The sequence below is a fragment of the Bos grunniens genome, chromosome 19, assembly GCF_055505025.1.
Source record: "Bos grunniens cultivar Pamir isolate PY7600 chromosome 19, Bosgru_T2T1.0, whole genome shotgun sequence".
NCBI classification, from domain to species: Eukaryota; Metazoa; Chordata; class Mammalia; order Artiodactyla; family Bovidae; genus Bos; species Bos grunniens.
In genome coordinates this window covers 10,663,104-10,675,177 of record NC_141183.1, presented here as the reverse complement: position 1 = coordinate 10,675,177, position 12,074 = coordinate 10,663,104, and the positions used below count along the sequence as shown (strand labels likewise).

The 12,074-nt window shown below is 55.9% G+C and overlaps 1 protein-coding gene across 5 annotated transcripts; it reads right to left on the bottom strand.

Moving 5' to 3' along the window:
• Positions 1-2,271: 2,271 nt before the first annotated feature.
• Positions 2,272-11,732, bottom strand: CBX2 (chromobox 2). Of its 5 annotated transcripts, none has more exons than XM_086356479.1 (5): positions 11,553-11,732; positions 11,438-11,481; positions 10,312-10,377; positions 7,821-7,926; positions 2,272-6,653 (listed from the first exon to the last, which is right to left on the bottom strand). In XM_086356479.1, the coding sequence occupies exons 1-5, from the start codon at positions 11,622-11,624 to the stop codon at positions 5,349-5,351; spliced, it is 1,593 nt and encodes a 530-aa protein (XP_086212605.1). In that variant the 5' UTR covers positions 11,625-11,732; the 3' UTR covers positions 2,272-5,348. The 5 variants fall into 5 exon arrangements, with proteins under 5 accessions (XP_086212605.1, XP_086212606.1, XP_086212607.1 ...); XM_086356480.1 differs by having other exon boundaries at positions 7,821-8,023; positions 11,553-11,724; XM_086356481.1 differs by having other exon boundaries at positions 11,390-11,481; positions 11,553-11,706.
• Between the last annotated feature and the right edge of the window lie 342 nt (positions 11,733-12,074).

Sequence of the window (12,074 nt, the reverse complement as noted above, 5' to 3'; positions counted from 1 at the left end):
ACAGAGACTCTCTCCCGCATTGGGTAGCCTAGTGGGCTCGTGCTTTGGAAGACAGGGAGATGGGAGGGCCCCGACTCTGCCCCCTTTCCCCGGCTGTCTGGCCACCACCAGCCTTGGCCTTAATGTGGTGCTTCTCCGGCGGGTTTCCATAACGTGGGCAGATGCTCTGGGAAAGACACCAGGTGTGGAGGCCTGGGCCTGTGGTGCTGCCTGGGGCTGAGGCATGCCTCTGCCTCCGAAGGGCAGGGCCATCTACTGCTGCCGCAGCCAGCAGGGAGCTTGGCCCAGCACACATACTGGTTGAACTGGAATCTTTATGGGTCTTTAGAGAGAGAGCATTGGGTTGGTGGGTTTTTTTTGGGGGGTCCCCCCTTTGATGCTTAACAGTACAGATACTAGTCGAGGCCCTGGGCTGTGTGCGGGAAACTCAATAGTGAACAGGCCTGCCCCAGGATTGGGGGTGGGGGGCTCATATTCTTTTCCCATCTTCTCACCCAGAGTCCCCCAGGGCCAGAGGGGGCCTGGAATCCAACAGGGGTTCGAGTTGGGGGCGTCTTAGTGCTTGATCAGGCCCAACCTCCAGCCTTTGGACCCTGGACAGGAGGAAAGGGGCTTGGGGCTGGGGCTTACTTCCTAAAAATTTGGAGACTTTTGGGTGTGTGTGTGTGTTTCAGAGCAATTGTGTTGCGGGTCGTGCAATTTGGTTCCCTTTGGCAGCTCGGAACCCGGGGTGGGGAATGTCCCTCGCGCGTCCAAAGCGCCAGCGGCCCGATCTTCGCGGGTTGCGCGCGCCCTCTAGAGGCGATGGCCTCAACCCCACTCACTGGCGCCCACCCACTCCCGGCGGCGATGCCTTTCTGAGTCGCGAGGGGAGCAGGGAACGTCTCTCCATCCCAAAAGTACTCTAGAGTGGGCCACCGTGGGCGCCCCCTCCGCGACCTCCCTTCGGCCAGGCCCTCTAGCCACAAAGGTAGGGAAGAAGGTGTCCAGCGGCCGGATCCGCCAGGCACCCTCGTGCTGGATCCAACGGCGCGGGGCTGAGCCCTAGGGAGGCCGCGGGCCGGGCCCTCGGGCCGGGTCGGGCCCCTTGGCAGCCCAACCCATTCTTCTGGGAAGGCGGTGGATTAGGCGATCAGATCAGCAGCGCAGAAACTAACAAAGGCCAGTGTGGGTCAGGGCCCCCCGTACACGTCTGGCTGTCGCTCTGTACAAATGGGCTCGCCACCGGGAGCCGCGCGGGTTGTTACTCCTCTAGCCTGCTCTTTCGTGGCCATCCCCAATCCCTTCTGCTGCCCTCAAAAGCCAGAGGACAGGACGACTAGGGTCATCCCTGTTCACCTTCTCCAAAAGAAAGCAACGCCGGCCTCCGAAGGCACAACAAAAGAAAACATGCCAGTAGCCTTCCCCGCAAGAATGATTTCAAATTCTCAGGCCTTTTCTGGAGCCGGCCAGAGCTGGGGGAAGAAGCATTTTTGTAGTGCGAATCTCTTCCTGAACTAAAACATTCAGGCCTTCACCCCAGCTAGCCTTTCAACCAGTGGTGGCCAACATCCAGGGCCAACTTCTCTTTACTTCAAAGGGAGCTTCCTTCTCCCTGGAGGCTGAAATTTATGAATAAATTCATAATGAGGGTAATGCAAACCTTAAAGGACCAGGGAAGGTTATATAATAAGCAAACCGTCTCTTTTATTATGAGCCATGGGTTAGGAGTCACAGTAGCACCACTGATTCAAAGATTCTTGTGCTTCATGGCTACTCCCCTGAATTTTATAGCTGTGTCCTTTTAAAGTGTTACCACATGTGGTGGATTCAAGGGGTTGAGTAGCTTTCCAACACAGGATCATTTGGATACTGGGGGTGGGGTGTGCATATGCACATGTGGAAATTTTGGTTTGTTTTAAAGTATTAGTTTCTGGGAGATGTCTCAAAGTGAGCTTGACTTGTGACATACCGCAGCATCCCTGGCCTCTATCCACCAGTAGCAATAACACTCACTCCTGCCCCCTGTTGTGACAACCACCCTCGACATTGCCAAATGTCCCCTTCAGTGTCCAACTGCCTTATCTGGGAAATGCTGGTGTAGGGACTCATAATCAAACCCACCCCTTTGCTTAGAAAAACATTTTTTTGACCCCATTAAAGTGGCTGAAACTTCTGCAAAGCCTTTAATTTTTTCACCCCATGATTCAAGTTGAGATAAGTATTTTGCCTCAAGAAAGGTAAAGTGAAGAGACTGCTGTTTCTGGGTATCACTCATGACACACACCAAGCTGGAAAGTTAAGAATTTATTGATATACCAAGAGTTAACAAAAAGTTAAGACAAAAACCCTCTGATACCATCTGCTAATGACTCTCCCCTACAAAATAAATTAACATCCGTCTAAAAAGATCAGCAACCTATTGCTAGTGTTAGTTTTCAAAAACAAAACAAAACAAAACTAGAAAATCCACAGAACCTTTAGATGTATGTGAGCAAAGATCTGGTCCTCTAGGTACGATCTTCCTCTCCTCCCACCCTTTCCCCCCCTAAACCGCTGTGAGTTTCCTGGGGGAAGTTTTTCCTTTTAACTAGTTGGTCCGACTGAATATGGGGGCTGGGCTGCTGTACTGTTTCAACAAAGATCTTAAGTTTCCCAAGGCAATAACATATCCACTTTTGTTCTCTTTAAAAAAAGCAAACACACACCCATAGTTTAAAGTAATTAGAAGTGGCATACATGAATGATGGGGCTTTGTTTTTTTTTTAAATTAAAAAACACAAATCAAGCTAGTGATTGGCAATGGTCCAAAACTCTGGTCCTCCCCCAAAGTTCTCTCCTAATAAAACCTCTAGGCCTAGAGCCCTCTTAGTCAGGTCAGAATGTTTGAGTGTAACCCCAAACAAGGGACACTCTTTTTGGTATGAAAAATATATATATAAAAATATGCCAAATCCCCTATAGAAGACAAGACTGGCCACTCTTCCTATCCAATACGGAAGCAAACTGACAAAACAGGATTAAAACAACACTCAATATACATTGTGATGCAGTTCAGCATAGGAAACCCTGCAGGATAAAGAAACCAGTTAAATGTGTGACCAATGCTTAGCCACACACACACACACACACAGCAGTAGCAAATGGAAAAGTACTGCTTTTATTTATCGGTAAACATGACAACCAACTCTAAGCATCTAACTCTTCAGCGAAGGCTGTCACGCCTGCACGTGTGTATACACACACTCACACTTAGAGACATGAACCGCTTGGGCTCACAAGCACCAAGAAAAAACATGCAACACAGCAAGAAGGCAAAGTGGCTGGGAGTAAGATGTTTGCAGATTCAAACTTTGGGATTGAAGTAGCTGGTAAACAGAAAGGCACCCAGTCGGGGTTTGAAGACCTGGCGGCTGGAACTGTATGGTTAGTCCAGAACAGGGGTACCCTGAAGGTGTGAAGGGGAGAGCCGCTGCTGGCCTGGCTCTGCAGCCTCTAAGGCAGCACAACTTGAAGGTTATGAGCTCCTCTGATGGGGAGGCAGCCCGAGAGTCCCTTTAGTCACACCCAGGGGCATCCGGGGACAGGAATGAGGCTGGTGCCAGGGGACCAGTGTGCTGGCACCCCTTTCTTCCAGACAGGGCAGTGCACTGGCATCTCTCCATCTCCTGCTGGGGTAGTGGAGGGAGCATTCTTCCCCTTTATGGCCCACTTTCCAGTTTTAGCCTGGCTGTCTGGGACCCCCAGCCCTTGGGTCTGCCCAAGTGGGCACCATTCCAATTGCAGATAGCATGGCTATCACACACGAGTTGGAAACTGCATCTGGACACCCCTCAACCAGGTCTTGGATGTGGATCTGTCCCCAAAGGCACACTGTTGAAATTGATTTGGCTACACAAAAGCCGTATCTTCCTATTTGGCGTGGAGGGTGAGGGACTGGGGGGGCTGGAGTTCTGGGAGGCCTACCCTCAGACACTAGAGCCCACTGTGTCCCCTGCCCTCAGGGTTATGGGAACAACAGAAGACTCTACACCTGCTGGCTGATGTTAACCGGTAATTGAAGCAGAAATAAAGTTCCCTGCATTCCCACTTCTCTTTTTGGCATCAAAGACCAGTGACTCCACTCACTGATGCACCTCTCTGCCCCAAGTCAGTAACAGCAATTCTGTTGTTGGCTGGAATTGCCAAGACTGCTTCTGGACTCAGCCATCTCGGGGGAGGCAGTTGGTCTGGCAGCTCCAGCCTTTCTGGAGACCCTCTGCCAGGTGGACCACTCAGATTTGTCCCACTTCCCAAATGGTACGGAGAAACAGCTTCTCAGCTGGGAAAGAGAATATGGAACCCCCAGAGGTGCAGGGGTGGGGGGGATTGTCAGGGGAGGTAGGTGGGAAGTGCAGGAAGCCAGCCAAGGGGAAGGGAAGCAGACTACCAGCAACTGCCCACATGGCCCAGTTTGCGGGGCCACGATTAGGACTAAGGCAGTCCTTGCACCGGGTGGCAGAAAGGAGGGCAGTGGAAGTACGCCCTTCTCCTTCTGTCCCCCGAGCTTGGGAGGTTTGGGCGAACAGCTCTGGGACCAGCCCCCTCCCTGCCCGTGTTGGACTCTGGGTCAACATGTGGGGGCTGCAGCTGTTAATCTGAATCAGGGTGAGACGGCACCCACACCTACCTCTCTAGGGTTCCTGATTCCAACTGCCATGCCTCATGGCTAACGTTAAGGCCACAAGCCCTCAGCCGTCTGAGGTGAGAGCAGACAGGGAGGTGAACAGTGTCCTCACCCTTGCCGGCTCAGGCGGTGCTCTGAGTCGGGGGTTCTGACCAGCATGCCCCCTTCCCCGCTCCTCCCACAACCTGAGCAGAGTACTCCCAGGAGTGGCACCCCCCAGGCCTTACCTCCCCCGAGCCTTAAGCAACCCTCTCTTCCAGCCACTGGCAAGAACCACCAAGCTGGACCTGGAGAAGACCCCTCCTCTTAACACCAGTGCCCGGGAGAGACGGGGAGGCAAGCTGACCACTGCTGTCATCACAAACCACGAAGGCAGTTCAAATAGTGAACGTGGTCGGGCTTAAGAAACACAGGACGCTCTTGGGAACATTTCACTGAGCCCCAGGCGGCCACCCAGACTTCCTGAGGCAAATGGGGAGCAATGCAAAGGCCCAGAGGTAGGAACAAGGGTGAAGCCTAGGCGGCAAGGCATCACGGTGCCTCCCCTGTTAAAGTCACAGGGAAGGCTGGGCCCAGGGGAACTCCCACCCAAGTCTGCCCCTGAAGGCCACTGGCCCCTGGAGAGGACTTGGGATGCAAGCCACGTATCAAAGCATAGCCAGAGGCCAGAGAAGGGCAGGGGAGCCAGGGCAGCCAGGCCGCGTCAGTAATGTCTCAGGTTGAAGAAGCCCACACTGGTGGGAGACTCCTTCACCGTAACGGTGATGAGGTTGGCGGTGACGTCGGTGACGAAGACGTGCTCGATGAGGCTGCGGGTGGGTTTCCAGTCCTGGCTGGTCTGGACGGACACGGAGAGGTTCTGCCCGGCGCTGGGCAGGGAGGCCGAGTCAGGGTCCGAGTCGGAGCTGCTGTTCTCCTCACCGGTACTCATCTCAGAGAGTGCAGCTGTCTTCCGCGCTTCTCCTGACGTCGGGTGGCCCTCCTGCCCGGGGGCCGTGCTGCCCTTCCCACAGTCCCTCTTGCCTGCAGGGGTGGGCATGGCGGCCGCTCTGGAGACCAGCTTTTCACCCTTGCTGACATCGGTGGGCAGGCCGGTCCCACTTCCTGCAGTGGGGCCGCCCCCAGCACCCTTCCCAGTGGCTGGGTTGGTGGCAGGAACGCCCTTGGTGGCTGGGGCGTGGCGGACGACCATGCCCCCTGCTGGCGTGCCATTCTTGACACTCTGTAAGTCCAAGACCTGGAGGCTTAGCTCCTGGGGGGGTGCAGGCTGGGGGCCCAGGCACCCAGCAAGGACCTTGTTGCCACTGTGGACGTGCGGGGGCCCTCCTGTGCTCCCTATTTTCTGCTCTACAGCTCCACTCGGGGTCTTTGGGACTTTGTTTCCTGGGGGGCTTATCCCCAGCTCCCCCTTCTGCGTCCTCATCTTGAGGTCCAGCCCGAGGCTGCACTTGCCGGTCGCTGGGGCCTTGAGGGCCAGTCTGCCGGCAGCCTGGGCCTGGCTCTGGCTCATCCGGTTCATGTAGTGCACGATGGAGCTCTGCCAGCTGATGCCCCCACGGCTGGGGCTGCCGGCCATGCCCTTCATCAGGCTGGCCAAGTTCTCCGGGGTGGCCATGGCACTGGGGCCACCACAAGCCTCCTTGGCATGGGCCTTCAGGGCCGCCAGGCCGGCCACAGGGGCGCTGAGTGGAGGGGGCAGCTTGCCTGCGGGTGCCCCCAGGTCCTTCCGGGCCGTCTTTAGTACCTTGGCCAGGCTCACGGGCCTCCGGGCTGCCTTCTGCTCCGGGGGCAGGGGCTTGCGGCCCCGCTTCTTCCGGATGGGGTCCTTCAGTTCAGGCTTGGCTACCAGGATCTGGGCCTTCTTTTGAGGCACCGGGTGAGTCTCGCGGCCCCGTGGGCCCCTCTTGGCATCTAGGTCACTGTCCTCCTCTTCCTCTGAGGAGGAAGAGGAGGACGTGGAGGAAGAGGAAGAGCTGCTGGATTTAGATTTGGAAGGGGCGTCAGATTCCTGCAACAACAAAGGATGAGGTGTCACTTCTAAAGCCTGGTCTCCAGGGGCATTCACTGGACACCTTGGAGCCAGCCCCTCCTGCAGCTTCCAGACCAGAGAGGCGGCCAGGAGGGAGCGATCTCACAGTCTGGTTCTGATGTCCTAAGCAGCGCAGTTAGAAGTGAAAGAGAACAAAGAAAAACAGGTGGCTCACAAAGAGAAGGCTGAGTGATGGACAGAAACATTCGCAGGCTGACACTGGGCCCTGCGCCTTCCAGGGGCCTGTGAGAAGCTCCCGGCCCTTGGCAGACACCTGGCACAGGGAAATTCAGAACAGCACAATTCACGTGTCTCAGAGGGGCAGGGTGGAGTGAAGCAGTGTGTGCAAGGGCTCTGCGACCAGGATATCTTGCTTCAATCTCTCCATTTCCAAAGATGATCCCTTCAGATCCTTCCAGCACACAGGAAAACCAACCACTGCCCTCCACATCCTCGGGGTGTCATCCCAAACACTAATTTGGAACACCTTCCTGGTTCTCAGGTCCCTGTGTAAAGGGGTACTTTAGGGAGACTGAGCCAACACCTGCTCTTGGCCACAAAGCTCTTCTGCCCCAAACTGGGGATGTTGGAATCAAGCCCAAGGAGTCTGGAGTCTCCTTGCCTGGCCAGCTCCCCACCTTGCTGCCGCTTCTCAAGCCAACGTGTGCGTTCAGGCCTGGAGGGCAGCGTCTTCAAGAGAGAAATCAAAGACACGTCTGATCTTGCAGCTGTGCCATGGAGCCCAGGCATGTGTGCACCTACCTGGCACGCCTATGAGCACCTACTGTATACATGTGTCCTGTTTTTTGTTCCTTGTAAGCCACTGGAGGTGAGAAAGTAGCACAGAGTGGACCTCACCAGAGTAAGAAACCAGCTGGGGTGGGGGTGGTGCTCGGCCACCCCAGAGGGACAGGGCAGGAGGCAGAGAATTGAGGTTCACTGTTGCCCCCTGCTGGCAGAGCCTCAGAGTGGCAGTCCAGGGGGAAGCAGAGCCAAAGTCTTCTGAGCAAGGGAAAGACTTGCCTGGAGATGCCAGCTGGCCTCCTTCCCCCAAGCCTGCAACCCTCCTGCCACCACTTTTCACTGGGCCGGCAGAGAGCCAGCACTTGGGGGTAAGCCGCCAAATCCAGGGCAGTAGCCACCCACCTTGAGCTTGGAGTGTCGGCTGCAGGAGGACATCACGGTGTGCTTCCTCGGCCTGCCCCTGGGCCGCTTGCCTCTCTTCCGGTTCTGCACCTCCTTCTCGTGTTCCCTGAAGACAATCAGCAATCAGAGTCACAGACTTTTCCTTCGGCTATCCTGGAACCCTATGGCTTCAAATCCCCCCAGGTAGCTTATCACCAGTTTCCCTGCAAAAACATACCCTGTTAATGAACAGATCCAAGGCAGAAGTGCAGATCCCTTTCATTTACGTTTCAGTAAAGACAAGTCAAGAAATTCAAGCAAAGCTGGGAAAGGAATTATTCCCAGTTTTCTCTGATTCCTCTTAAAACAACTTTGTGCAAATCTGCAGGGAGATAGTACAGCAGAAATTCTATACCACCACTAGAAGGAGGCTTCATGGTCACATGGTCCAACTTTCTCAGTCCAAACAAGAGAGTCCAGGGCCAGGGAGTGAGGACCACTGCCCTCCACTCTCCACCTCTCTACATCCTGCATAAAATCTCAGTCATGGGAGCACTGGGGTAACCAAGGGGTCTTCTTCCCCACAGTCTTACCCAGAGCCAGTGCTCCCAGCATATATTTCTTTCCCTGTTTCCTTTTTCTGGTTCTTTCTGTTCCTAGACTCTGTTCTGATGGAAGTACTGGCGGTATCTGACTGCATGGTGGCTGGGGCTCAAGGCAGGACAGTGTTAACTAGCTCCATGACTCAGGGTCAGAGGGCCAAAAGAGCCGCCCCCACCCACCACCCCGAAAGCATGTATTCCAGGCTACCCCAGGGGGAGAGGCTCTATCTGAAGTAGTTTCCTGGTAATTAAAATGGGCAAACATCATCTCATAGGCACCTGTAAGGTGATCTCTTAGAGCAGCCCCAGCCTGTCTCCTAAAAGGACAGGAGCACTCATGGGTCTCTGCTGACACATTAACCTGTACCCATGGGCCCAGAATATGGACTTCCCCTGACAGTCAAAGACCACATCCCCACACCAAGCAAATAACCACCAGTTCTTAGATCAGAGGGGAATCTCTGGGGGTGAAAAGAACAAGGCAGAGCACCCACTTCCCAGTTTTATCACCCCTGTGATGTAAACCAGAGTACCCCATGGTTCTTTTAAACTCTTGCATCTATCTCTGTGACATCTGCTAACCTCAGTTCTTGCCTGTTGTACTGTAAGTAAAAGTGAAGTGAAGGACACACACTCTCTGGACAATCAGGACACTTACAGAAAAAGGTACCAGCTCCCACCCCTTGGGACCTACAGCACTTGAGTTATGAATTAAATAGCAGACAGCAAGCCTGCTGGTAAGTTTTTTCAAAGGTATCGAGGCAAGTATATGCTCATTGTCTTCTCTCTCAACCCATACTGAAATCTCTTACTTTCCCCCTCATTCCATGGCCCGTTTGAGAAGACCTAAAACGTCTTGCTAGAGCAAAAAAATGGCGGCCATAGGTTGAACCAACAGAGAACAGCTGGCTGGATCGACCCCATCTGAGAAAGCTTTTGGGCACTTAATTTATCAACCTCTACCAACAGGGCAAGGGGTTTCCCTGGTGGCTCAGTGGTAAAGAATCCATCTGCTAACGCAGGAGATTCAGGTTCACTTCCTGGGTCAGAAAGATCCCCTGGAGAAGGAAATGGCAACTTGCTCCAGTATTCTTGCCTAGGAAATCCCACTAACAGAGAAGCCTGGTGGACTACAGTCCATGGGGTCGCAGAAGAGTCAGACACGACTTAGTGACTAAACAGCAGCAACCAACAGGGCAGTTCCCACACCTTACCCCCACCAGTCTGCTCTGGGATTCCCTGGAACCTTATGCCATCACAAGTCACTCACCACACTTTCCCCTGTATTTCAAAGAGGCTTCTCTTAACCCAAGTCTCCTGCCTAAAAATAGATACGACATCTTGAATTACAGCAGCAAATTCAGCCCCTGAGACTGCTGAGGGGGGCCCCCATGGTGCTCACTTGGGACCAGCTGTTTTGCAGCACGGGAAAAAAATAAACGTGCTGCTCCTGGCCCAGACACACCACGGGAGGCATAACTTTCTGCTGTGTGTTCCTGTTCCCTCTGTGAGCCTTCTTTTGCTCAATCCACGCATGAGGACTGGGAGGCCAGGTCTGCATTTTTTAGGGCAAACCTGCCACCCTGGTTTTTATTAGTGCTGTTTGCAAGCTAGTCAACAGCAAAGGCCAAGAAGAAAAGCCAGAACTTTTCACAAAGGATGTCCAAGAAGGTTCATTTTGGCAAGTCTGTCACAAAGACCAAAAGCAGCACTTACTCAGGGATTCCCAAGATCTGGACACAGTGCTGGCTCTCCGAGGGAAGGGAGGGAGAAGACGACTCACCTGGGACTTCAAACTACAGCCCAAGCCCAGGAACTCTGGAGGGCCAGCACTGCCCTGAATGACTGTGTGACAGGCCAGCGTCCCCCCAACTGGCTTCCCCCTCCCACAGGTTGGTTAACTTTCTCACTTCTTCTGGAAGGCCAAGAGCAGCCTCGGGTCCAGGATATTTTCCTCTGGCTCCCAGCTGTTGTGTCTGGAAAAGCAAAGAACAGGACATCTTAAAGTTCTAGGCAGCGACCAGCCACTTCCGAAACTAGCCCAAGTGGGGGTTGCCCCACTATTCCCTGATGCCTGCTGGCAGCCAGGGAAGTGGGGTACTGGGGATTGTTCCCCACGGTCTCACCCACATCCAGGATGAACTCCCGGGACACTCAGTTCTGAAGCCAACACCTTGTCCTCAAACTCAAAGGGAAACCATTGCCTCCACCCCCAATTAACACCCGGCCTCAGGAGGACTCTACAGCCTCCCACAGGAAGAAAACAAATCGCAATAAAATGGAAAGTTGCAGAAAGGGAAGACCCCAAACTCTGGCCCGGAGCCAGGGAGGGAAGGGAAGGCTCCCTACAGGATGCTGAGAGGGGGACGCTTAGGGGCACAGAAACGCAGCCCAAAGATTAAGAACAATGTTGCTGGCATCCAGGCCAACACCGGCCGGGGCACCCAGTGGGGAAAGCAAAGAAAGAAAAGTGCGGTCCGGGAAGAATGGGGAACCGGGTCTGCGCGAATCGCCTGTAAATAGAGCCCCTTCCGGGATGCCAAGTTCCCTCCCTTCCATTAAGAGGGGAAAGGAAAAAAAAAAAAAAGGAGCCCTACATCCATGAATAGAAAGCTCAGGTTACAGCCGGGGAAAATACGGACTAGAGGAGGGGGGCTGGAGTCCCGCGGGGACGGTTGAGGCGGGCGGGGGCGTATGCAACAAATGGGCGCGGGAGGAACGAGCGGCGCCGGAGGGGCGCGGGCCAGGCGTGGGGAGAGGCGGCCCGGGAGCCCGGAGCGGAGCTGGGAGGGCCGGAGGGGCTTCCGGGGAGGCCGCCCAGCCCCGCGCCCCGCGGGCTTGTAAACAAAGGGCACCCCGCGCACGCTGGGCGTCCCCTAACCGCCAAACTCGAGGAGCCCGCGGAGCCCCCCACAAACTTCCCGCCGGGCGCGCGGACGCCCCCCGACGGCGCGGGCGAGGAACCCACACCGCTCTCCCACCACACACCGAGGTGGCGCGGGCGGGAAGACGGGCACCGCATTGTTGGGGACTCACTTGGAGGACCAGCCGCGCCACTTGACCAGGTACTCCAGCTTGCCCTGCAGGGAGAGAAGAGGCGCGTGAGCCGGGGTGGGCGGGCACGGGCGGGCGCAGTCCGGGCCGCACGCACCTTGCGGAGCCGCTTGCTCAAGATGCATTCGGCGGCGAAGACCTGCTCGCCCACGCTGCTCAGCTCCTCCATGCTGCCGCGCGCCCCGCCCCGACCGCGGCGCCTGCCGCTCCCCGCACAGCCAGAGCTGCCGCGCGCCCTGCCGGCCTCACACAAAGCACCGCCCCCGCCCCGCGCAGGCCCGCCCCGCGCACGCGCACCGCCACCGCACCCCTCGCGCCCCAGCCCGCCACCCGCCCCCGCGGGCCGCCCTGTTCTGGAGCGGGCCAATGAGCGCGTGGGGGCGGTGCCAGGAGGCGGGGCGCGCATTGTTCACCGCGGGCTCGGCTTCGCGCCCGGGGCGGGGGTCCCGCGCGCGCTTGGTCTTGCTGGGTTGGGGGCACGGGTGGCGCCGGGGGTCCACTAAGCTGGGGCAGGTCCCTAGCGAGGAAGAAGGAAGCGCCTCCCTTCTTCTGACCTGGCGATCACCGGCCAAGTCCCGCTTGGTCTGCGGGGCTCGCCCGGCCTCCGCCGAACTTCGTT

Excerpts from the sequence above, each read along its gene's own strand:
- CBX2 (XM_086356479.1), bottom strand. The coding sequence starts at position 11,624 with ATGGAGGAGCTGAGCAGCGTGGGCGAGCAGGTCTTCGCCGCCGAATGC. Across the intron at positions 11,482-11,552 it reads TGAGCAAGCGGCTCCGCAAG|GGCAAGCTGGAGTACCTGGT; the intron begins GTGCGTGCGGCC and ends CTCTCCCTGCAG. Across the intron at positions 10,378-11,437 it reads TGGCGCGGCTGGTCCTCCAA|ACACAACAGCTGGGAGCCAG; the intron begins GTGAGTCCCCAA and ends TTGCTTTTCCAG.